At 36.9% G+C, this 26673-nt stretch overlaps 1 protein-coding gene across 7 annotated transcripts; it reads left to right on the top strand.

The window, feature by feature from the left end:
• Positions 1 to 476: 476 nt before the first annotated feature.
• On the top strand, positions 477 to 25792 carry C9orf72 (C9orf72-SMCR8 complex subunit). Of its 7 annotated transcripts, none has more exons than XM_082694538.1 (12): positions 477 to 840; positions 3034 to 3222; positions 6008 to 6495; positions 8033 to 8092; positions 11428 to 11523; positions 12276 to 12340; positions 14437 to 14509; positions 16577 to 16693; positions 19075 to 19310; positions 22035 to 22092; positions 23803 to 23912; positions 24023 to 25792. In XM_082694538.1, exons 3-12 carry the CDS (start codon positions 6052 to 6054, stop codon positions 24207 to 24209), a joined length of 1446 nt encoding a protein of 481 aa, XP_082550664.1. In that variant the 5' UTR covers positions 477 to 840; positions 3034 to 3222; positions 6008 to 6051; the 3' UTR covers positions 24210 to 25792. The 7 variants fall into 7 exon arrangements, with proteins under 7 accessions (XP_082550664.1, XP_082550666.1, XP_082550662.1 ...); XM_082694536.1 differs by having other exon boundaries at positions 832 to 977; XM_082694535.1 differs by lacking the exon at positions 477 to 840 and adding an exon at positions 880 to 984.
• The last annotated feature ends 881 nt before the right edge of the window (positions 25793 to 26673 follow it).

The raw sequence follows: 26673 nt of genomic DNA, 5'->3' as shown, positions 1-26673 counted from the left end.
GCACAGTCCCAGACGTACAACAGGAACTAGATAAATGGTAGCTATTTGGTGCTCTAAGAGTATATGGCGCTGATTGGATAAGGTGTCTAATTCTGCAGAGGGCAGAAGTTTGAGGGAGGCATTTGTGTATTTAGTCTTCCTTTTTTTCCTCCGTGAGTGATAAAGATGTGCTGTATGATTTGTAGTGTGAAAAATGTTAAGTGCCATTCATCTGTGGCGTGAATATATACCCTTGCAGACCCGAAGGCTAAAAAGCCCCAACTCGTTCACACGGTGCCACTAACACGACGTTTAAAAGTGTGAAAATCCAGCTTACGAAAATGTTTACAACGTGAAGACGACAGACTTGCGGTGACTATGTATTGTGGAAAAAGGAAATTACCTAACCAGACCTGGGGTGGAGTCACAGCTCACTTAATTGTGCCATAAGGAAAAAAATCCATTTATTCAACACACACTTGTTGAGCGCCCGCTGCCTGCCAAGCACAAACAAACCCATTCGCAACTACCAACTGGGCTTTCTCGGAGCAGGCAGCCCTCGCCACTAAAAACAGCACTGCCTCGGCTAACACCTTACTCAACATTTTCAGGAATCACGTCATGGAACAAAAGGACGGAGCAAGTTTGGCCCGCCCCCTTCCACAGGCCTCGCGCGCTCACGTAATGGCAAATCGAAAACTCCAACACCAAGCTACGGTGGCTCACGAGGAAACGAAAACGAAGCAGCAACTTCTTCCGCCCACGCAAAAGATGGCGCTTGACGCGTCAACCATCCCTGCTGCCCGGTTGCTTCCTTTCGGGGGCGGGGTCCAGAGAGAGCAGGAGGCGTGTGCTTAGGAGGTGTGCGCTTTTGTTTTCCTCACCGTTTCTCCCCTCCCTTGCTGTCGTAGTATTCATTGAAGGTGATGGGCGAACGACTGGGTAAAATTTACCCAGAAGAAGAGTACCAAGCGTGAAACAACCGAGGCGTGAAGCGGGTTCGGGGTCGGGACGCGCGCTAGGGGCGGGGACCGGGGGCGGGGCGAGTGGGGGCGGGGCGAGGGGTGGGGCGGGGCGGTGGCCGGGCTGCGGTTGCGGTCCCTGCGCCCGCGGCGCCTGAGTGGCAGGCGTTGGCGACTGGGTGAGTGAGAAGCCGGCGGGCAGGCGACTGCTTGGGGTCGGGGTCCAGGGACCGTGCGAGGGCCGCGGCGGTGGCAGCAGCTCTCCCCAGGGCTCGGCTTGTGCTCCCAGACCGAAATCCGGCATCGGGTTTTCCAGCTGGTGACTAGTAGTTGTCTCCATCCGGGCCCCCGGCTTCCCGGCGGCGGCGGCGGCGGCACGGAGCCCGGGGGCTGGGGACTGGGCCTCTGGCCCTCATTCCCGCCGGCGGTCCGCGAGCCGGCCGCTTCCCGGGGACTCGGTGTGAGACCCAGACCGACCCGTCGGACCACCTGCGCCGCGGGTTCGAGGGAAAGCGCCTCGAGCACTGAGAAGCCTGTCTCTGGGGAAGGCCAGAGGGCGGGTGGGGCGCGGTGAACCCCAAGCCCGGGTCTGAGCGGAGATAAAGCCGGGTGGAATGGCACGGGGAGGTGTGGGGGGAGATCCCACATGGCTACACAATTTGAAAGCAGGTTTCTAAAGATTGCCCATTCTCTGTGAATTTGAGGAGCAATTCGAGACGGGTTGTGTTCCCACTGTGCGGGTCCTGACTTGATTGCTTCAGGGCAGTGAGGTTACACATAAAGGAAGTGACCATGATGACTTGAGCATCACCGGACTGATAGGATCTGCTGCAGAAAGAAGTGCACTGATTACACGTCTGACGTGCCCACACGGCATGTGAATCACCCCCTGCCCCGCCAGGCTCCCGTGTTCAGGAGACAGACGGAGGTCGTGCTCTTGCCCGAGAGAGAGGACCCTTTCAGAAACAATGGAGATTGCTAGGCCTTAGAGAAGTAACGGTGCCTGTGGCCAGTGGAGAAGTTCCGATAGACTGTTCCATCCCTCACCTGTATTGAAAAGCAAGGGGACCCAACACGTCTGGCTGTACATTTAATTTGTACTTTTAATTTGAAAAAGACTGTTTGATAACCATCTTTCACAGACTTTAGAAAACTTTTAACATATTGGGAACCTTACAGAAGCGAGAATATATGGAAGATTAATAATACGGAGTCAGAATACTTGAAATATGATGGGGTTATGTGACACAGATACCTTTGGCCAGCACCTCAGCCAAACCCTGCCACTCTGGGAAAGCCCTGAATTAGTTGGAAATCGCCTCCTGATTGACTACTCTTTATACATCTAAAACAAAAATGAGAGAAGTTCTAAACCACATTGCTTATTGTGCCCAAAGCCAGCACTAACCTGCTCCAGGAAAGTTACACCTAGGTGTTAAAAAAAATTTTTTTTCTCTCTTTATGAAGTTGATAAAATAGTCTCTTTATTTGGCTCTGTTAGGAGTCCAAAATTTGCTTTCGGAGAAAAAGCAAAAACAAAAAACAATGAGGACTCCTAGCTTTCAAGCTTGCCCTTGGGCTCTATGTTAATTAAGTAGTTCTAAGGAGTAGTGTATGTTAGCCTGCCTATTATGTGAGAAACTTGGATCAGTGAGAGACTAACACTGATAAAAATTTCATCTGCGAATTTTGATAAAAACTTAGAAAATGTTGCAGTCTGGTGTTAACAGTTCACTGTCATTAAAGTTGGCCTGGGCAGCGTCTGTTTTTGGAAAGTGGGCTGGCTTAGGACCCTGCTGCTTTTAGGGCTTTTAGAAAATAAACAGAAAGCATGGTTACAAGAATTGTGAGCCTTATGATGTCTGAATTCGGATTTACAACAGCAGTGGACCAATCAACTTTCTAAATACCAGTGGGAGAAGAGATGCTAGCTTTAAGCAAAGGTTTAAGAAAAAGCAAAGCTTTGAACCTTATACTCTGCTAACAGTTTTAACAGATAGTAATTAATATAATCTTTAATGTCTGCATATGTTGGATTATTTTCAGAAAGTATATTGGGTACATCCTCATGAACCCTATTCTTTGTTTACAGGAGTAGAAAGCCACCGTGTCACCCAATTTGGATCCTGGCTTCCCTCAAAAGACTCTTATGGCTAATGTTTGATAACCTGGAGTAGCCAACTACTGTAGATATATAGATAAGACTATTGGTTTTGACCTGAATTTTTTCAGTCATATTTATGTATATGGATTTTCCTCACCAAAGATGATGAGTTTAAGTGTTAGTAAAATTATTTTTACAGCTCTCCTTATTATACTTCTCTGTAACATTTCATTTCTCAAAATTATTAATTTTGGAAGAATTTTAACCTAAGCAATTCAACATGATGCTTGTCTTTTGTTTTCTTTCTAATGATAATAGCAATGAATATAAATGTAATTAATGGTCTGTAATAGTTCAATTTTCACAGTTTAAAATTTTCGCATAATCCAACCAGATTTTGCGCTGGGACTCAGTTTGATTTTAGGAAAGGTTTTTATTTCCAACATAATGATGAAATGTTTGAGTTAAAATATTGTTCTTATGATTATTCACCTTTTTTATCCAAAAAGAAAGAACAAAAGGAAAATGTTACAGTATAATTTTGTGGCTGTGTGTTAACTCATCTCCTTGCCCCCAGTTTATTATTAATGATGACAATGGCATCATTACAGTTTGAATTCAAATTACATTCCCGTTTGCTATCTTGTAAACTGTTTACATTTTATTCAAAACAGTGGATAATTAAATAAGCTAGAGAGTTTATGTCCAGGATAGTACTTTTAAGACTATTATGTTGATATAACACATTAAAAAGTAAATATTCCCTAAATGAATTTTTGAACTAAAAGATACATCATTAATTGCCTTTACGTTGTCATTTCAACACATGCATATTATAAAGTGTTTTGCCAAGTTCTGTATACCTATTCTTGACATGCATGATAAAAATGCTCATCTGATACTCTAAAAATAGAAGCCACTGCTTTTGAGCAGTCTCTGAACTCTCTTGACAAGATGTAGATAAAATTCGTTAAGTAAATTAATTGTCGTTATAGAGCAAATGCTGCCTCCCAAAGCAGTCCCATAGGCAAAGTTAGGTATATCATAATTCACCTATAAATTGCTACCCTTTATCATTACAATGAATAGATTCCCCAATTTTAGACTTGCTTTAATGTAATTGTTATGGTTCTTTTCACTTTAGGCCTTTCAATACACGTATTCAATTTTTTAAAACATTTTATTTTTAAGTAATCTCTATACCCAGTGGGGGGCTCAAACCCACAACCCCAGGATCCAGTAACATGCTTCACTGACTGAGTCAGCCAGGCGCCCCTCAATTTTAATATTGGGCCAGAATGATACATTTTACACTAAAATCACAGAGAGTATATAGCTTTCGAGTGTTAAGATTTCAGTGGGTTAAAATTTATAGGAGACCTTGATTCTTACTTGACTCTGTGACCTTGGGCAGTTAGTTTTTCTCTCCGTGTCTATTTTCTTAGCAGAGTGAAAGGCTTTTACTAATATCCATTCAGTCACTTTGTTCTTTACATGTTCTAAATAACTGAAGCTTTTTAGTTTAGCCATTTAGTATAGAACTCTTTGTAATGAACTTAGTACTGCTGCACTGCTTTCTTAAATTTAAGAAGCATATTAAACATATTTATCTTCATCTTGATGTTTCAGTGTTATTTCAGACACCAGTCTTGGGCTTTAGTATCCTGAAACTCAGAGAGCTTGTTGAGAATAACAGTACTGTTACCTCATTTTTTTTTTATTATGGCTCTAGCTTATTGTGTCTTTGAAATTTTTTGTCTTTTTTTCTTCCTTTCTTTCTCTCTTCTTTTTCTTTTTTCTTTTCCTTTACTTTTTCTCTCTCCCACCCCCACCACCTTTTAACAGCTTTAAGGTGTTCCTACTGTCAGGTGTCTTTACTAGTTTCCTAGGACTGCCATAACAAAGGACCACAAACTGAGTGATGTAAAACAACAAAAATTTGTTCTCTCACAGTTTTGAAAACTAGAAGTCCAAAATAAGGTATCTGTAGGGACATGCTTCTCTGAAAGATGTAAGGAAGACTCTTCCTTATCTCTTAACTCACAGTACTTCTCAGCAGTGTTTGGCTTTCCTTGGCTTGTAGTCCTATCACTCTAATTCCTATCTCTGTCTTTACATAGCCCTGTTTCCTCTTCGTCCATGTGTCTCTAAATCTTTCATAAGGACACCAGTCCTTGAACTAGGATCCACCCTTATCCAGTATGACCCCATCTTAATTTGAATATACCTATTTTCAAATAAGGTCACATTGATAAATACAAAGGGTTAGAACTTGAGCATATATTTAGTGGGGGGAGGGGACATAGTTCAACCCACAACAGGTATGGTGGCCTCTAGCTGAGTTCTCCCTTTCCCAATTTGCTCTCTTGGTTGCTGTGGTTTAGGAACCAAATATCCAATCATTATATTGCACATAGACTGGATATTTGGGGGCAGTGAGGGTCTATTCTACGAGCTTTAGTATATGACATTTCGTATTAATGTTCAAAGACCCTTTTTTGGATCATTAATACTTTGGATTTTCAAGTATATTCCCTGAATATAGGTGACAAGTTACTATGTATTATAAGATTATCATTGTATTAACAAGTATTTAGTGTGCACCTGCCATGGTAGTCAAATGTCTATTCTAGTAGGGGATGTGTTTCCAAATCTTTTTTTTTTTTTAAGTTTTTTTTATTTATCTGACACAGAGATCACAAGTAAGCACAGTGCAGGCAGAGAAAATGGGAGGAAGCTGGCTCCCTGCTGAGCAGAGAGCCTGATGGGGGGCTCAATCCCACGACCCTGAGATCATGACCTGGGCCCAAGGCAGAGGCCTAACTCACTGAGCCACCCAGGCATCTCTCCAAATCCTTTTTGACTGAAGAAAAGAACCACATAGGCCCAAGTCTTTTGAATTTCTGATGTATGACTTTACAATTGCTGAACCTAATCATTGGTTTTGTATGTTATTATTTAGATATCCCTGGAGCATTTGGATAATACGGTAAATGGGATGCAGTGATGTCGAATCTCTGTCCACCACCATCTCCAGCTGTTGCCAAGACAGAGATTGCTCTGAGTGGTGAATCACCTTTATTAGCAGCTACTTTTGCTTACTGGGACAATATTCTTGGTCCTAGAGTTAGACATATTTGGGCTCCAAAGACAGAACAGCTACTTCTCAGCGATGGAGAAATAACTTTTCTTGCCAACCACACCTTAAATGGAGAAATCCTCCGAAATGCAGAGAGTGGGGCTATAGATGTGAAGTTTTTTGTCTTGTCTGAAAAAGGAGTAATTATTGTTTCATTAATCTTTGATGGAAACTGGAATGGAGATAGGAGCACATACGGTCTATCAATTATACTTCCACAGACAGAACTCAGCTTCTACCTCCCACTTCACAGAGTGTGTGTTGATAGATTAACACACATTATCAGGAAAGGAAGGATATGGATGCACAAGGTGAGTGGTTTTTGAGCGTATTAATCATGCTAACCTGGCCATTGAAAATATATCTTCTGATGCATTTATATCTAATTTTTAGAAATTACATGCGCTTAACTTCATACAGTAGCTCTTACTTGGATCTGCCCTATTAGATAGTTCTAGTAATCTGATGTCAGTGGTCTTTATAATAACCCTTGAAGGTAGGAGATGATAGTTCTATGGTACAAGTAAAAGCTAAAGCTTAGAGAACTTGAGAATATCGTAGTAAACTTTAGAGTCTAGGTTTGTCTTGGAAACGTTTAACTATAAAACCTTTTCTCTTTTTGCATTGCATGACCCTGTTTTTCACTTGATACTGTGTGTAGGTACAGGCAGTTCAAAACAAGTGTTTCATAAGCAGTTGGCCATGTAGCCTTTGGTCTCTTTAACTTCTTTGCCAAGTTCTGAAAATTGTAAAATGAGGAGGTTACACGAAGTAGTTTCTAGGAGATGTTCCTTTTAATTTTGTAGGTCAAGGGGCGCCTGGGTGGCTCAGTGGTTTAAGCCGCTGCCTTCGGCTCAGGTCATGATCTCAGGGTCCTGGGATCGGGTCCCGCATCGAGCTCTCTGCTCGGCAGAGAGCCTGCTTCCCTCTCTCTCTCTCTGCCTGCCTCTCCATCTACTTGTGATTTCTCTCTGTCAAATAAATAAATAAAATCTTTAAAAAAAAAAAAATCTGTAGGTCAAGCCAGAGGAAATTACTCTCCTCCCCTAAATGCTATAGTTTAATATTTAGTGATATTTATATTTTCATGTACTTTTAGCAGACATGAAGAACAAATTTAACTCTCCTTTCTGCTTTACAGTTTTAGTACCAGTATCACACTAGTACAGTTTTGATACTAGTTAAATAGCTATTAGTTTTGTAAGGCTTTTACTCCTAGTAAGGCGGAGTAGTATCTTTGAGAAGAAGAGTGTTTTACTATGTTTGCATACTGTGTTTTCTTTCTTTCTTTTTTTTTTTAATATTTATTTATTTGACAGACAGAGATCACAAGTAGGCAGAGAGGCAGGTAGGGAGATGGGGCAGAGAGTCCAATGCCCTATGCAGGGCTTGATCCCAGGACCCTGAGATCATGACCTGAGCCAAAGGCAGAGGCTTAACCCACTTAGCCACCCAGGCACCCTGTTTTTTTATTTTAAATGTTTATGAAAATCATTTTAAATCAGGAAATCCCAGATACATATAACTTGATCTTTCTTAATTTGAAAAGTACAAACCATTAGTTTCCTTTGTGAAACCATGCACACATGTTACATTGACTATTTTATAAGTTATCTTTTTTTACCTGCAGAGAAAATGGTGTTTTTATTTTATTTTGTATTGTTTATAAGAAAATGGATTTGTTGGATTAATTTCCTGCTCCCTCCCTTTTTTTTTCTGCCCTAATGTGGAAAATATTTTTCTCATGAACTGAATTACACAATAACATGTCTGCCACTTAACTACATTTTGAAAAATAAACAAATATCACAGTGTTTTGTTAATTTTAATGAATTTTCTCTTGCTCAGGAAAGGCAAGAAAATGTGCAGAAGATAGTCTTAGAAGGCACGGAAAGAATGGAAGATCAGGTAAGGTACAGACTGCGTACTGTCAAACACCACCAAACTCATGTCATGCATCTATAGAAGAGTGAGGGCTAATTTTCTTACTGCCTTGAAGCTGTACCAATCCTATTTTGACAGAGTCAGTATGAAAATGAACAGAACCTTTATGGAAATAAATGGAATAAACTGGATGAAAATTTTCATATCTTAGACTTAGTTAAATAAGTTAATAACAGCAATTTTGCTACCTTTTTTTTTTCTGTTTGCCCAGAGTATGTTTTAAATAACTGGTTCATAGTAAAAATTTTAAGTTTTATATGAGATTTTTTTTTTAAGGCATTGCTTCTTAAACATTTCCGTAGACGTAGTTATAACAGGAGGGAAGTGAGTATACTCCTCTAAGATAGCTGGGGAAACAGACAGTTCTAAGCATGATATTTACTTGAAGTCTCATGCTGGATTTCTAAAACTCATGATTTATATTTTAGTTATTTTTTATCTATTTAATGTTGCAGTTTACCAGTGATATTCCTCACCTTTCTGATCAGCCTTCTGGTTATGTGAAGTCTCTTGGGAAACTTGCTGTGTTTTCCCATGGCTTTGTATCTCCTTAGGGTACAGGCACCAGGGTCTGAGATGCATGATTGCATCAATGTGGTTTCCCTTGTGGAAATTAAATACGAACCATTTCACTGCAGGGCAGAGATGTCCTGAAGGGGAATCTCCAGTGGAGAAAGAGTTCTTTGCCTTAACTCCCATTGCCTCCGGCCACCCTCAGTATTTCTTGTGTTGAACTCTAGTCTAAGGATGACGGGGTTGTCTTTACTCTGGTTCTCCTACAGCATGCCTAAGACAAAATAGTACTTTAAACAGTAACTGTTCTAAAAATTTGTGAATATACAGAACTTAAACCAGGAAAATACAAAACCCTATAAAATGACTTCCTTTACAAAATTGTTATTATATCTGTATTTTTGTAAATAACCTTCCAGGTCAGAGGAGGTAATCCTGGGGAAAGGTCTAACACTTACCAGAAAAGGTTTCCCTTTACCCAGAGATGCCTGGCCTTGTTGGTTGATGAACACTGAGTGCCAAGCATTGGGGGCACTTTTACCAACTATTTATGGAGTAGTTAGTAGAATTACCTAACAATAAAGAAATTTAAGACCCAATAAAATTCTGTTTTTCCTGGGACTTTTTTTTTTTTTTCAAACCAGACCTGTACTTAAAAAATTTACCACTCTTAAGTTTTATTTTAAGGGCTCTTCTAAAATGTTATCCTCTTCTTCTGTATATTTAGACAAACTGGAGGTTTTTAAAGAGGAAACATTGTCCTGCTAAGAAGTTCAAGTTAGAGAAGTCACAGGAGGAAGAGAACCCTGTATTTTCTTTTGAGTTTCTTCTGTGTTCAGGCTTGTAGTCGTTCTTTTGTTAAGCTTTGATGAGGATATGCATTCAGTTACAGTAAATATCTGAGATATAGTTTATGGCACTACATATATGCCTAAACATAGGGGAAGATATTTTCCTACAGTTATCCTTTCTGCAAAGAAGCTGCCTGATAAATTGAATCCTTGCAAATCTTGTATCATGTGCATGATTTTATTTTGGATAATTTAATCCTTACAAATCTCATATCATGTGCATGATTTTATTTTGAATAAGTAAATACTATTTGGGGATGACACATTAGTCTGGAATCAGTCACTGACTTCATTCAGTGCAAGTTTTGGAAGCTTGTAGCTATCATCTGATAAAATCACTTTATAAGGAAATCACTTTATAGCTAGTCATTATTGTTGAATTGCATGTGTTGATTGTAATTGTGAGCAGGCATTTAAAAAATTCTTTTAAAGAGCAGAAACAGTGAGTGGTTGTGTTTGGAGGTTACTACAGGATGAATTTTTTAAAATAATGAAACCTTCTATAGGATGCAAGGAGGCTTATGACTTGGCATAAAATTTCCACAGACAGCATCACATTTAAATTCCCAAGTTTCTGAAAAACTGGGTATAATCACTCAAAAAATGACTCTAGGAATGACTGAGATTTAAAGACACATGTGAAAAGTTTGAACAAAATAGTTTCCTGAGAGATGAGTGAGAAAAAACTATTATTGATTATTCTTAATATGTGATTTTAAAAACATGTTTAGCTAAAAATTAAGATATGTTACAAGAAGTTTGTCATCTCTCTCTCTAAAAGTTTACATATTCAGGATGGTTCAAGAATTGGGGGCGGGGTGATGGTAATGACCAAATAAATGACAGATCACCCATCTTTGAGACACTCTATATCTGTGATGTTCCATATTGAGGTTTCAGTTTCATTCTAGACACTACAAATTTCAAAATTGTATTTTTGATGTATGTTTTATTGATGCTTATGATATATGTGATTTTGATTTGCATCTGGGTACTAACACTTATTGTGAATATATTGACTCAAGCTTTACTAGGGAGTTATTTGCTGAATACTTCTAAGATTTTTTATGGTTGGTTTTCCTTATTTTTAAATATAAAATGCATCAATAAGAATTTTTTATATCTCAAATAATTATCAAAGCAAATCCTTTCTAAATTTGGCATGGTAATTTAATTATTGCTGGATTGCTAAGTGATAAGCCAATGATTCCACTCTAACTAAAGAAAATCATTCCTGGAAGAGTGAAAATTAGTTTTAAATAGTTTGTACATCCTTTAGAAATGTTTTGAAGTAGTAGACTTATTTGGGGCTGTGTTTTAACAAGTTATCGGGTATTTCTATCAAAGGATGTTCTTTGTTTTCAGCTCTTACTCTTTTATTGCCCCATTTATCCTAGACAGGTTTTCCCCCACTATCCAAAAATAGAGAGTTCCTGTAAAAACGTGTTATACACTGAAATGACCATAAAGAAGTGGTTACCATTAATTTATATGGAAAAGTTTTTGAGTGTTCCCAGATCCAAAAAATAACCCCCTTAAGCATCTCTGATACCTTAGAACACATCCTACTAATGGATGCACAAAAAAATCAAGCTAATGCACAGATGCTCACAGACACGGTCCAAAGTCAAGGCAGCTTGATGCTGAGATGCTGAGTAGAGTTCCCAGGGCAGGAGCTCAGCCAGGCCGCCCTTGGACTCAGGCTATGCGCCACCTTCTGTAATGGGTCCTTCAAAACAAATGCTCGACACTGTTTTAGCTTTTCACCTTTTTTTTGGTAAAAGCAGAAATCCTCTTCAGATTTCTCTTGGTTATCGAAAACAGGTACTAATGTAGGTCTTTCATAAAAGCAAAGTGGTGTAACTCAAGCTTTCAGAAAGCCAGGAATACCTTCATTGTGTAGTTTTCTTCACTTCATTTTGCTTTTTTGTACAGGGTCAGAGTATTATTCCAATGCTTACTGGTGAAGTAATTCCTGTAATGGAACTGCTTTCATCTATGAAATCACACAGTGTTCCTGAAGAAATAGATGTAAGTTCTTTCTTATATTATTAAATAGGAATAATGGTACCTCTTATCACTTCTCTTGAGTTATATTACTGTTAGGTATATTAGTAGTATTCTAATTTTAGTAGTATGCATTTTTTGTCATATATACTGTTCATATGAAGTATCAGCCTCTTTAGCAAACACATATAAAACCCTGAGTTTTATAGCCAAACAGAGGCTTTTTTTTGGTCAGTGATAGTTGTGGCAGAATTACATTTATTTAGTTTTATTTCACTACTTTTGTATTTCTTAGAAGTAGGAGAATTCCAGACCTTATAGAAGCAATCAGTATTTAGTGCGATACTTTTTGTAACAAAGCAGTATTCCATTCAGTGGTGGTTAGCACAAGTTTATTGACATTCACTAATCTAGTTTTCTTAATCATTTGTTGGCATTTTGAATCACACACTCTGTGTGTGTAGAGAAATATTTAGGAAAATTATTCTTGTTTCTTTCTGACTTTGTCATTAAGTTTAGTCTCCTGATTCTGACAGCCCACAAGAGGAAGTTATTCTTGTCAAAATTATTGCTTAACCTGCCTGACCAGTTTTCACATTTGTTCTTCTAGTTTATAGAGTGCACAGAGGTTGTTTTATTGGGATTCTTGATGCTTTAGAAATGAGGGCAATGTGTCATATTGAACCCAGACTTCAGAAAACTTGTGTATTTAAGAGTGTTATTTCAATGCTGTAGTATAGCCAGAATAACTTTGTTGTTGTTTTTGTGTGTTTTAGATAGCTGACACAGTGCTCAATGATGATGATATTGGTGACAGCTGTCATGAAGGCTTTCTTCTCAAGTAAGGATTTTGTTTCTTTTTGTAAGAGATGGATAAAGCAGGTAGAAATCTTAGGCTCACCTATGACACAATTTGGAAGGATGAAAACAATGAGACTAGCTACCCAAATTATTCTAGGAACAGTGTTGCATACTTAAACTATTACTTAGCTTTGTGTTATTTTTTCATTTATGACATGTCTGTGATACATTTGATGTTACTCTTTTAATATTTAAGGAAGCTGAGTTTCCACAGTGTCCCAGCAAGAAATCTTGGTCTCTTGTTTGGTTCTGGTTTCTTACTTTACTTCTCATTAAAGCTGAAACTAAAACTGAAGAGAGTTCTTTGACCCACTTTCAGCATCGAGGGGGTTCCCTACAAACAATGTTATAGATACAAAGTCAGTGTCCTGCAATTTAATTCAGTTCTGACACTCTCTGCCTGGAGAGAGTGTCAGATTCCATAGGTTAAGAGTTCAGTCCCACAAGACTGTGTCTCCTCTACCCCCCTGACACCAATCTGATTGACTGGCAACAGATTGAACGTCCCACCCATCCCCTCCTTGGACTTCAGACACCAGGAACAATTCCAGGTTATTACCTGGACTTCTTACCAATTGGCCATAAATCAGGTTCCTACAGCCCCCTCCTTGGGTTCCATTCATTTGCTAGAGCAGCTCACAGGACTCAAACATTTCATTTACTTAATTATTATAAACGATAGAATCTAAGATGCAGATGAGCATCCAGATGGAAGAGATGCCTAGGACAAGGTCTGGGAAAAGAGTGAAGTGCTTCCGTACTCTCTCCAGGCATACCACTCTCCCGAGATCCCCGTGTTCACTAACCCAGAAGCTCTCCAAACTCCTTCCTTTTAGGTTTTCATGGAGGCTTCATTTCATAGGCCTGATTGATTAAATTATTGGCCGTTGGAGATAACCTCCAGCCCCTTTTCCCTCCCCAGAAGTTAAGGGGAGGGACTGAAAGTTTTAACCCTTGTCACATGGTTGGCTCCACCTGCAAATCAGTCCCCATCCTAAGTGCTTTCCCAAAGTTGCCTCATTAACATAACAAAGGTATATCTATCATTTCCTACACTTGGGAAATTCCAAGGGTTTGGGGTACTGTGGGTGAAGGCCATATATAAAATCACAATATCACAGAACCCTTACAAATTAAATTTCGTTTGTATGGAATTAAGTTATTTAGGACTAGAAAAGAAAATTAATTGTATTTTTTCTGATCCTTCTCTCTTTCAGCAGATTTTAGTACTTTAGAGTGTGGGCCCTGAAACCAGACTCCCTGGGTTATTGCTCTGTGAACCTGGGCAAGCTACCTGAAGTCTCTGTGCCCCCATTTCCTCATGTGTAAAATAGGAATAATAATAGTATCTACTTCATATGATTTGTTGTAAGAATTGAATGAGATAAATCATTTTAAGCATAAAAACAGCGCCTGTAACATATAAGTACATAATAGCTGACATTTTGTATTTCTCTTTCTTTGAAGGAAAATGTAGTAACAATAATAACAGCCAAAATTTATCAGGTGCCTGTGAGTCAGTCTCTATACTAAATGCTCTCTCTGCATGTATAATCTCATTTTCTACCTTAGTGTTTCTTTACAATTAAAGAATATTGTGAAATTTTATTTTTTTCAATGAGAAATGAAAGGATAAAGCATTTGCTTCTTATGTCCATAGAGTTTTCCTCAGAGAATCTCAGAGACGTGAGTGTTTTTAATCTAGAAGCTTTACATAGCTTGACTCAGAAGCACTTCAGTGCTGATTCTGCTGCCTGTCAGCCATTCATATAATTACTTTTAATCCCATTTGATTTTAAATAAATCACTTAACCTCTCTACACCTCAGTTTCTTTCACTATAAAATGGTAATATTTTACTAACTGGGTTTTAAGTTCAAATGGGAGAATCTCTGTGAAAGGCCTGAGGAAAATGTAAAGTACTATAGGAAATAAGAGATGGCATTTTTCTTGTAGCTTGGCATTCATCAAGCTAGTCTCAGTTGTTTGAAGTTCACTTGCCCTTTTTTGTTTGTTTGTTTTAGTTTGTGACATTTTTACTGGCAGTGTTTTTTCATCTTTTTCCTTCTCCTTGCAGTGCCATTAGCTCACACTTGCAAACCTGTGGCTGTTCTGTCGTCGTAGGTAGCAGTGCAGAAAAAGTAAATAAGGTAATTTATTTTATAATCTGGCCAATAATCTGACTTCTTTATGCTGCTAACATATCATGGATTATAATTTAAAAGTTAGCTTGCAGTCAAGACAATCTAATAGTATAAGGAGGTAATACAGTTTGGCTAAATTACTGTGTGACACCCTGTGACAAAAATAAGTTCAACTGCTTAAATAGGAAATCATTTATCCATTTCATTTTGATAATTCATAAATATTATACAGTTCTCAGTATTGTATAGTTTTAAGAATTTCTTACAATAAGGTATTTTTAAAAAATATTTGTCTTCTGTTTTCTGACATCTCTTCTAATAAATAGGATAATAACCATGTACCTTTTTTTTTTAAGATCTATTTATTCATTTGGGGGCACCTGAGTAGTTCAGTTGGTTGAACAACTGCCTTGGGCTCAGGTCATGATCCTGGGGTCTCAGGATTGAGTCCTGCTCAGAGGAGAGTCTGCTTCCTCTCGGACCCTCCCCTTCTCATACTCCCTCTCTTATTCTTACTCTCTCAGATAAATAAATAAATAAATTTATTTTTAAAAAGGGGATTTTATTTATTCATTTGAGAGAGAGAGCCATCACAAGCAGGAGGAGGGCCAGAGGGAGAGGGAAACAGAATCTTTCCAAGCATTAGGCAAAAACTAAGGGATTTTGTACTTTTCTTCACTGACTGTTAATTAGAAAGAGGTAAGTTGCACTTATCTATCAATTTAAGCAAACCTGATTTTTCTTTTTTATGTTTTACACAGGAATTATCTTAGGAATAATTATGTCCTTGACAAATTCATTTGTATTTTTTTCTTTTAATAAGCTACCCTGTATGCTTGCCTGATCCTTAATTTACCAAAATTACATTTTTCATACATCCATTTATGAGAGGTTAGTATACCTCTTTATTGGTCTAGCAATTTATTATTATATTTGTTACCCCAAGAAGGTAGGTTTCTATCTGTGTCACCTACAGCCTTTGGATTTCACAGAAGGACTTCCCAGTAGCTTTTTGAAAGAAGGCGGCTCTGTGGTTGGGGCTCTCTGTTTTTATTTTATTTTATTTTATTTTTAACTTTTTTAAGATTTTTTATTTTTTTGAGACTATCTGAGAGAGAGACTGAGCACACAAGGAAGGGCAGAGGGAGAAGCAGACTCCCTGCTGGGCAGGGAGCCCGATGTGGGGCTCTATCGGAGGACCCTGGGATCATGACCTGAGCCGGCGGACACTTAAAAAGGCAGACGTTTAAGAAGGCAGACGCTTAAGAAGGCAGACGCTTAACTGACTGAGCCGCTCAGGCTCCCTGAGGGGCTTTTTGTTTTTAAAACACTTTTTTCATCCCACATCCTCTTCTGGCATAATTGCTTGTTTTTTATTTTTTTAATATGAAACGGTTGCCATCACTCTATAATGAAAAACTATCTGAACATAGTCTGAATTCCAACATACTTAAATGGCTTTTTACTTTTCCTAATAGAGCTATAGATCAAATCCTGTTAGAATTATAGATTTCCAAGCCCCAACCAATGGCTTGCTTACTTTAAATTGAATTTGATAGAATTAATTCTCATTCTATTGGAGGATTTGAAGACTCCTAATATTCATTATAGTGGGATTTCACCATTCAACAGGAGCCATAATTCTGCCTAATTTAACTGCATTTAGTTTTCTTGTCCAGAATTGTTTGTTTGAAAAGTAGTTACTACTCTATGGAGATAAAATCAATAATTAAGTCATTAGTTCTTAGTGAGATAAGGGTTCCGTGGTCAAATATGTTGACTATAGTATGCATATTATATTTGTCATCTGGAAGGTCACAATACATAAACACTAAAGGTTTTGAAATATCATACAGTGCATTTACCAGCATTTCCCGAACTTACTTGACCACAGAATTCCTATTTTAAGCAACAACTGTGATGTCCTATGGACTCCTGAAGGTGACTAAGGAATACTTTCTTCTCAGGATGTATTTTGACAGTAATAGTTGAAGTTTCTATTCACATTTCTTTCATAAGCAAACCAGTGGCCTTTAACTCCCTATTTTAATTCTAAAATATTTTCTTTTACAGATAGTCAGAACATTATGCCTTTTTCTGACTCCAGCAGAGAGAAAATGTTCCAGATTATGTGAAGCAGAATCATCATTTAAGTACGAGTCAGGGCTCTTTGTACAAGGTCTGCTAAAGGTATAACTTCCATTTGTCAAACTGAAAGCAACTTTTTAAAATCATTTTTGACACTCTTTATAAATTTATTTTGAGTGTTAGCATGTAGTACATCTCATGTTTATATGCCAAGGAACTGAGCATTGAGTATATGTCTTACAGATTTATAATTAGTATGAGTAAAACATCTTAGAGTATCTTTTTGTGTGTTTCTCTTTGGTTTCCTATAGCTGCCTGTCGGATCTCAGGATTATTTGTTTTTAATATGTGCTTGAATCAAGTGTACATCAAAAATGGGTACTTTTTTTCTTTTAACTGAAAAGAGTTTGAATTTTCATTAGCATTTTTTGTTTATGTACTGTATCATTTATTGAAAGAAAATTTTAAACTGCTTCCTGTCTTCAAGAACTGTGTATAGAATTTGAACAAATCACAGATATATATTCACATGTGTGTATTTTTTAATTATTTAAAAAAAATTTTTATTTACTTGAGTCTGCTTTTCATTTTCTTTTTTTTTTTTAATGCCAGTATAGGTAACATACAGCATTATATTAATTTCAGGTATACAATATAGTGATCCTACAATTCTATACGTTACTCAGTGCTCATCGTGATTAGTGTACTCTTTAATCACTCGCTGTCTTACACCTCCACACACCTCCCCTCTAGTAACTATCGTTTTATTCTCTGTAGTTAAGAGTCTGTTTTTAGGGGCACCTGGGTGGCTCAGTGGGTTAAGCCTCTGCCTTTGGCTCAGGTCATGATCTCAGGGTTCTGGGATTGAGCCCCGTGTCAGGCTCTCTGCTCAGTGGGGAGCCTGCTTCCCCTTCTCTCTCTGCCTGCCTCTCTGCCTACCTGTGATCTCTGTCTCTCTGTCAAATAATATCTTTAAAAAAAAAAGATTTAAAAGAAGAGTCTGCTTTTAGGTTTGTCTGGATTTGGGAGGGTGTTTATTTTTCTTAAATTCCACATATGGGTGAAATCATATGGTACTTGTCTTTCTCTAACTAATTGAGTCCACTTTTCAGGGAGCAAAGCAGATATGTGTAAGTTAGCAATTATTTTCAGTAATTACAGGGAAGACTCTTTACTGAATCTATCATTGATATTTCAATTATAGTCAAAAGATGTGAGAAAGTAGATTTCCTAATGCTTATGTGATTCATCGTGAATGCTTTCTTGAGAATCTAGGCATAGCAAAGGGAAAAAAATATATTTAAAAAGTGTTGCAAATAAAAATTATAATCAGCTTTTGCATTTTCAGTAGTGTGCATGCTCTGAGCTTAGAATAATGTTTAAATATTTAAATACAGAAACTACTTAAGGAAAACTCATTTCCAATTTGAATTGCACAAATATGAAAATTAGAATTTCTTTTTATCAGACATAATAGGGTACTTAGTACTTTTATTTCCTCAGCACCCTCTTATTTAATTATGTAATTTTATCCGTGAAAATGACCTCTACGAGATGCGTAGAGGAAGACTTGAAGCTATAATTTAATGAAAAAATATTTAGCAGTTTTCTGTACATGTATAAATTGTTAAGCCTTTCAGAAAATACTTTACCATTATATGTCAGGAGCCTTAAAAATGTTCAGACATTTAACCTACTATCTCTACTTCTGGAATTCCATCCTAGGGAAACAATTGTATAAGGGGAAAGACTGACTTATAAAGATGTGTACTACAGCATTAGAAGAGTAAAAAATTTAAACTAGCCTCTCTTGTATTCGTAACCAATACCACCATGCTTCATACACAGTAGATACTTCTTACATGGTATTTAACTGCCTACATGACAATACCTGGAAAGAAGTCCATTTTTTACTTATAAAAATACATATTCATTGAGATTTAAAAAAACATGTGAATAATCAAGAAGAAAATAAAGTTCCCCATAATCTCATAGTCCAATGAATAACCACTATTGGCATGGATTTGGCATATATCTTTCTCATCTTTCTATTCTGTATGTATCTTTGACACAACTCCCTGCCACCTCCACATATATTAACCTCCATTTTCCACAATATGTTATGAAAATCTTTCTATATCAATACATAAACTTCAAATTAATTTTTAGCAAGTAAACAAAAAACATTTTCATTTATTTAAGCACTTTTTTTTTTTTTTTTTTTGCTGCTTAGCTTATTTTCTAGTATTTTACTGTTTATGAGACTGACGCGCTACCTACTGCGCTAACGAGGCACCTAGTATTTTACTGTTTAAACCAATGCTGTAGTGCACATATCACTAAAACTTTTGCACACGATCGTGACTAATTTCCTGAGGTAAACTTCCAGAGATGGACTTGGGAAAGCCAGTTTTTCTAATTAAAAAATAATTCTTCATATCTTTTGGCATAAAAGAGAGTAAATTTTCTTTTCATTATGACAGGATTCAACTGGAAGCTTTGTGCTCCCCTTCCGGCAAGTCATGTATGCTCCCTATCCCACCACACACATAGATGTGGACGTCAATACTGTCAAGCAGATGCCACCATGTCATGAACATATTTATAATCAGCGTAGATACATGAGGTCTGAGCTGACAGCGTTCTGGAGAGCCACTTCAGAAGAAGACATGGCTCAGGATACTATCATCTGTACAGACGAAAGCTTCACTCCAGATCTGTATGTAATGATACTGTTGTTAAACAGTGTTATGAAATTGTACCTTTTATGAGTAAAAACAAAAGCCTGTGTTTGAAAGGAAGGAAATACTACTAAGAGAATTATGCTCGAAGAAATAATTTGGTTAAGCTTGCCTTTTTTTCCTTAGATGTCTATTTTTCTTAATATAATTATGTTTTGCAGAGATAGGTTAGATTAGTCCCTAAAAGTAAATATTCAAGGAGTTACATAACAAATATACATTGAGGCCCTAGGCATGGTAATAGGTGCTGGTAAGGTTGGACTGTCTAATATAGAGACCCAACACTTACATTGCCTACAGTCTAATATGTAAGAGCCATTAAAAGGCTTGTTATCTAAACCAAAGAAATAATTCTGAGTCTTTTTTATCTTGATATGTGAATATAACAGAACTGTGAAAATATGTTTATAGAGCATTCTTTTATTTGCATTTTATGTTGTGTTTTTCATTTTTTTATTCATAAAGTCTGATCAGTAAATTAAATAAAGAACAAGTAATGATAAAATGTTGAAAGAGGGCCCAATTAGAGAGAGGGAAAATGATAAAAAGAATTATAAAACCCAAACCAAATACTTAGGTTCTAAATCAGGAGAAGAAATGCAGTATATCCTGATGGTTCTCTTTAATCAATTTAGAGTGCCCAGCACATATAATGTGCTCAATGAATGTTAACTGTGCTAATTCTTGTTTGAGTGTATAAAGCAGCAATAAAATTGGAGCCAGCAACCCTGTCCTGTATTTGTAAGAAACATTGGAAGCTGAGCCACGGGACATGCAGAGCACCAATAGTCACACAGAAGATGTTGACCGAAAGCATAGAAAAGGAACACCCCATCCGCGGGATCCCCAGCCTCACATGTCTCTAAGTCAAGAAAGAACGCATCGTTAGGACCATCTCTTTCCAGCTCTCCACTGTTTTTGTGGGTTCCGTGGAAAGTGTGAAGGAAATTAGTTTAGGAAATGAATTAGTCAAAACCGGAATTCTGTTTTGTATCTGGGTGACAAGTTTTTCAAGTATTGGTAATTGTGGTACATGTGTAGGAATTCTCAAAACTAATCCATGCTTTCAAGCATTTTCTTCTTTCATGAAGTGTTCAGTATTTTCTCCCCTTTTTGTGGTTACTTCAGAGCTCATTCTTAGGGAATTTAGTTAACTCTAGAATGAATTTACCATCTAGTAATTTTATTTTTATTTTTTTAGAAGAAGTATGTGTATGCTTTTAGCATTTCTTACTCATTTTAACCAGTTGTGTTTGATTGCTTCACTGATTTGACAGACTTCGATTTGCCAGCTAGTCTTCTTTTACTGATGATAAAAAAAAATAAGTCATTAATTTTTAAAACTTATTTACAACTCCAAAGTAAATTTTCTGAACATGAAATTGTCCAAAAATAATATTCTACCATTAGATTGTATATTAAATTTACCTATTACATATCTATTTTACTTTTTAGTTTTCTTTAAGCAATATTAAATATTTTTAAGATCGTTTTAACTTTAACTTCTAAAAATAATCTCACTCACTGCCACTACATGAAAAGTGAGTCACTGGAAATAAACTTTTTTAACGCGTCACTTCATCTGATTCACTGATGACAGAGACAGTGAAAAGGAGTGCTGCCAGCTAGTAATCATGCATTGCTGCATTTTTTTTTCATCAGTTTCCTTCTTCTGTAATTTGGTACACCCATTTCCTAGAGTAGGAAATTTTAGGTACTTTCCTATTTCTCTATGCACATACCCCTCTTTGTTTGCCTTTCTTGTCAGTTCAGTGATAATCCCTACCATTTTCAGTGAAAAATTGCTTACCTTATGGTGTGTTAGAGATACATTATCTCTGGGATGTATTATGTCTTAATTTCTTATTCTGATCATCGTCAAGGTAGATAACACTTTCCTGAGTAGTTATTTCATGTAACTCCCCTGGTGATAGGTTTGTTGATATAACTCAGTGGTCACGATGTTCCTTAATCCCACTTGAATATCTCTTAGCATTTAGCCTTTTATTTTTTTCTTCCTGAACAGTGTATTACAAGTTACTATAACATAAGTTAACCTTTTGTTTTGGGTTTTGCTGGTGATGGTGTTTATTTTTCTTGTTGTTTTATTTTTTTTGAGATGGCAGGAATTAGTAATCATATTTATTCTCTAAGGCTCTCAACATTTTTTTATAAGGCGACGGTTCAAAGATAGATTGATAGCGACTTACTGTGCTGTTCTTGGGACTGTTTATATCTTTTTTTTTTTTTTAAAGATTTTATTTATTTATTTGACAGACAGAGACCATGGGTAGGCAGAGAGACAGGCAGAGAGAGGAGGAGGCAGGCTCCCCGCCAAGCAGAGAGCCGGATGCGGGGCTCAATCCCAGGACCTGGGATTACGACCCTAGCCGAAGGCAGAGGCTTTAACCCACAGAGCCACCCAGGCACCCCATGGGACTGTTTATATCTTTAAGAGAAAAATAATGACATAGTGGCTTGACAAACTCCAGTAAAACACAAGTGTATCCTTGAGTTAAAATTAGTATATATTTATTATTTCCAAATATATTTATATTTATATACATATGTATATACACACACATACAATTTTCATAAATATGTTTATATGTAATATTTCATTTCTAAGAATTTAATTTATTGGCTGGAGTGAGGGATTTTGGAAAGTAGCCATTTCAACATTTGGGCTGTTTTCTTCATAGGAATATTTTTCAAGATGTCTTACACAGAGACACCTTAGTAAAAGCCTTCCTGGATCAGGTAAATGTTAAACCTGAGATTGTCAAAATGAATGATATGATATGTTTTCTAATGTATACTACATTGCATTTCTACATTTCTAATGTATACGACATTTCTAATGTATACCACATTATATATGTAACATAATAGAATTAAGTCATTATTTTTTTAAGCCATTATCTTTTTGTAATGTTTCAGGTCTTTCTAAAGTGTCTACATGCTGCTGCTTTTGAATTGCTAATGGGTGTAGCCTATATATTAACAATGAAATTTGCAATATATCCTAGTCAAATAATGTTTTAATTCCAACCACTAACTTATCACTCTTTTGGGGAAGGGAGAATATTTTTTATATACCTTAATTGAGCCAAAATGTCTTTAAAACAGTATACTCATACTGAAATAATAACATCGCTATTGTCTCATTCTTTTGAAAAATATCTATTTAACACTTGAAGGAAATTATACATTATATGGGCCTTATTTCTTAATATAACAGCTTTGTCATAATATTCTGGGGACCAGGCCAGGAAGCAGTATAATCGAGGTAGCTTTGAAATGATGAGGTCCTTAGATTAACTCATAACTTTAGATCCAGGTCTATGTGGTCTGTGACATATTGCATAATTCAGGGATTATTCATAGTCATGCAATTAATGTCATGCTTCTCAAGCTGAATAAAAGCATTCTACCACTACACATGTACCCTTACCCCCAGTAGTAGAGAGAGAAGAATATCTCAAATCCTTGGTCTATAAGCATGGTTCAACTTTTGGGAGCTTCAGTTTTATTTGGAGATGTGGGCAGAAAAAGTTAAATATGTAATGAAACAAATGAAAGTAAATAACAACATGATTTTTTTTTAAAGATTTCAATTATTTATTTGACAGAGAGACACCACGAGAGAGGGAACACAAGCAGAGATGGGTATGTAGGAGTGGGAGAAGCAGGCTTCCAGCTGAGCAGGGAGCCCGATGCAGGGCTTGATCCCAGGACCCCAGGATCATGACCTAAGCCGAAGGCAGATGCTTTAAGACTGAGCCACCTGGGCGCCCCTACATCATGATTTTTTAAAAATATTTTGTTTATTTATTTGAGAGATACAGAGATCGCACAAGCCAAGGGAGGGGCAGAGGGAGAAGCAGGGGACGCGACATGGGGCTCAATCCCGGGACCCTGGGATCATGACTTGAGTGGAAGGCAGCTTCTTAACCAACTGAGCCACCCAGGTACCCTATGTCATGATTCTTTTTTTTTTTTTTTTTTTAAGATTTTTAAAATTTATTTATTTGATAGAGATCACAAATAGGCAGAGAGGCAGACAGAGAGAGAGAGAGGGAAGCAGGCTTCCCGCCGAGCAGAGAGCCTGATGCGGGGCTCCATCCCAGGACCCTGGGACCATGACCTGGGCCGAAGGCAGAGGCTTTAACTCATTGAGCCACCCAGGCGCCCCCCCATGTCATGATTCTTAATAATAAAGTAAATAGGGATGTGTTCTGAGGTAGGATGCAAAATTTGAGTTCATTTTCAAAGATAAAATAGATGACTTCAGAAAAACGTGATTGCTCTAGATAGAATCTACTTCCTGTTGGGGCATCAGGGCAAATGGTTGTGGAGAACTACTCTAATGTGTGTTATCTGCCAGACGTTGTCAACACTGTGATGAAAACATGCTGTATAAGAAGAATTGGAGCAAATAATTTATTAAAGTGCTTCATTTTCCTGTAGGTTTTTCATTTGAAACCTGGTTTGTCACTCAGGAGTACTTTCCTTGCACAGTTTCTACTCGTCCTTCACAGAAAAGCCTTGACACTAATAAAATATATAGAAGATGATACGTAAGTGAAACCACATGGAATGAAAACCTTTGTGCATTGTGTTTTGTTTTGTTCCTTTGGGACATTTTCTATATTTTTAAATATAAATTTTTTTTCTTCATTATTTATAGGCAGAAGGGGAAAAAGCCCTTTAAATCTCTACGGAATCTGAAGATAGACCTTGATTTAACAGCAGAGGGCGACCTTAACATAATAATGGCTCTAGCTGAGAAAATTAAACCAGGCTTACACTCGTTTATCTTTGGAAGACCTTTCTATACTAGTGTACAAGAACGAGATGTTCTAATGACTTTTTAAATGTGTAACTTGTTAAGTATATTTCGTCACAGTCATGACTGCTGCTGAAGTAACTTGGTGGTGTGGGAAACATCATTCCCTCGGGTCATGTCCTAGAGCCCTGCTCGGCAATGCAGTTAAAGTTAGTTACACTACAGTTGTCACAAGCTTGTAAGAGGATGTCAGGTGTGTTGTTATAATGGATGCATCTTTCCCTAGATGTGCTATCCTGGGATACAGACTTAGGTTTACAGTCATAGTAAATGTTATTGCTATCTTTTAAAGATACGTAATGGAGTATAAACTTGACCACAACTACTGTTGTTTGAAACTTACAATTCATGGTTTACATGTACCACAGTGAAATCTGAGTTAGTTTTCACAGATAAAATACTAGTTGTCTTTTCATCTCTTGGTGTTCCTTGAACATAGGTTAAGTTTTAGGAAGAATATATTGAGCAGGCAGATGTTTAATTCAAATCAATTATTAGATCCTACTTTATAGACTTTAGTAGACCTTAGGGTTCAGTCTGTGTAAAAACGTCATGCTATACATGGATTGTGGTGAACTATAGCCAGCGTGTGTGTTTGTTTGTGTACTTGTTTGTTGAGCTCTGTCAAAGAAAAGAGAGGAAATTGGATTTTATGTTTTAATAGTTATTGCCAACTATTTAAATTTTTATTATTTTTGAGCCAAATTGAAATGTGTACCTCCTGTGCCTTTTTTTTTTCTTGAAAAATATAATGACTTAGAAGAAGTACAGATTACACTAGTCAGTCATTTTTATCTTATTTTCCTCTTGTAGATTCTCACCCTGATTTGGCAGTTGTGACTCCCAAGATTATAGAATGCAATAGAGAATGTACTAACTAGTAAGATCTTTTTTTCAGGAGCAGAGAATAATATCTTGTCCTTTTTCTTCTTCTATTTCTGCCCATATTTTTTAAGTTGGCAGGTTTCTTTGCCTGCATCACGTGAGGAAAGCAGGAAGAACTTTACTGATGTGCTATTTTACTAGGTGCTACTTGGGCAAAAACTAAGTGATCAATTTCTTGTGTTTCCTTAATGTGTTTGGACCATTTTGCTAGCTATAAAATAACTGATTAATATAATTCTGCACTAGAATAGTTTTGACAGAATAGTATATACAAGCATCAAAAATATTTTTATTTAAAACTGTGGAAGCTACACAAAAGGGAAAAATATTTATAAGAAAGGGATAGAAGTGACAAAGCCCCTCTGCTGTTGCTCACCAAATTAAACCAAAACCAACATGTTCTTTTCTGAAAGGTCCTAATTAGCCTTTCACATCACTGATCGGAAAAGTATAGACATCTTGATTTATAGACACAAATGGTACTGGATGACTGGCCCTCTGTGGCTTAGTCATGAAAGAATTTACAGATAACACCTTGTTGTACCCCTTACTCAGTGCTTTCTAGGTGAGATGATACTAAGGAGTACTGATTATTTTCTTTGCTGGTTTATTGTACTGTGATACAGGATGTAAGTTGTACAGTGAAATAAGTTATTAAAGCATGTGTAAACATTGATATATGTCTTTTCTCCTAGATGGAGAGTTTTGAATAAAATATCTTCAAAATTTTGTCTCTAAGCAATTATTTGTTCAGAAAAGCCGTATTAGGATAATGAAAGACTGACAGTCTGTGTTGTAGCTAAACTTTTTTACTTTTCTTTTTTAAAGATGTATTTGAAGGTTCCTTATAATGCCTGGAATCTTTATAATGATCATTGTTTTTATTATATTTTTAACTTAATTAATGCTTAACTCACAGGATTGCAATTTGATTTTTAAATTAAATATTAACATTTCAAATGTAAGCTAATGCTTGGGTAATTTTTTTAAATTTCTGTTATAAAATATTACCATAACCTAAGCTGAAGTTATTTCCTTCAGGTATCCAATACAGGTGTCCAAAATGAAAGTGCAAGGACTCTAAACCTTATAATCTGGTAAACAAATAAGATTGCCATTTTTAATCCAGGAAAAAAAATGTAATTCATCAATATAATAGTTGAGTTGAAAGGTTTCTTTAAGACTGATTCATCACATGCTAAGATTCTTTTTTTTTTTTCCTCTGAAGATTTTATTTATTTATTTGACAGAGATTACAACTAGGCAGAGCAGCAGGTGGGGGTGGGGGGAGGTGGGTGGGGAGCAGGCTCCTGAGCAGAGAGCCTAAGATCATGGCCTGAGCTGAGGACAGAGGTTTAACCCACTGAGCCACCCAGTTGCCCCACATGCTAAGATTCTTTAAAAAAAAAAACTAAAACTAAAACTAAAACTAAAACTTCCTATAATGCTGTAAAGTAAAAGTGAGACAGTAATTCCTGTGGTCTGTTTCCGTAATGTTGCAGGTTAAACAGGAGGAGAATGATTGTTACTCTCATGTAACACTGTTTTGGTTTTGAAGTAGAATTGCACAATTGACATTTCTCCTATGATCTGCAGGGTATAGCCTA

This window comes from Mustela nivalis (genome assembly GCF_964662115.1).
Source record: "Mustela nivalis genome assembly, chromosome: 13".
NCBI classification, from domain to species: domain Eukaryota; kingdom Metazoa; phylum Chordata; class Mammalia; order Carnivora; family Mustelidae; genus Mustela; species Mustela nivalis.
The sequence above is the reverse complement of the archived record's forward strand: the minus strand, read 5'-3'. Positions and strand labels throughout refer to the sequence as shown.

What these genes read in the sequence shown, in the direction of transcription:
- C9orf72 (XM_082694538.1), top strand. Translation starts at nt 6,052, where the DNA reads ATGTCGAATCTCTGTCCACCACCATCTCCAGCTGTTGCCAAGACAGAG. An exon ending in TTGTACAAGGTCTGCTAAAG is followed by an intron (nt 16,694 to 19,074) that starts GTATAACTTCCA and finishes TCATTATGACAG; the next exon opens with GATTCAACTGGAAGCTTTGT. An exon ending in GAAAGCTTCACTCCAGATCT is followed by an intron (nt 19,311 to 22,034) that starts GTATGTAATGAT and finishes TTTTCTTCATAG; the next exon opens with GAATATTTTTCAAGATGTCT.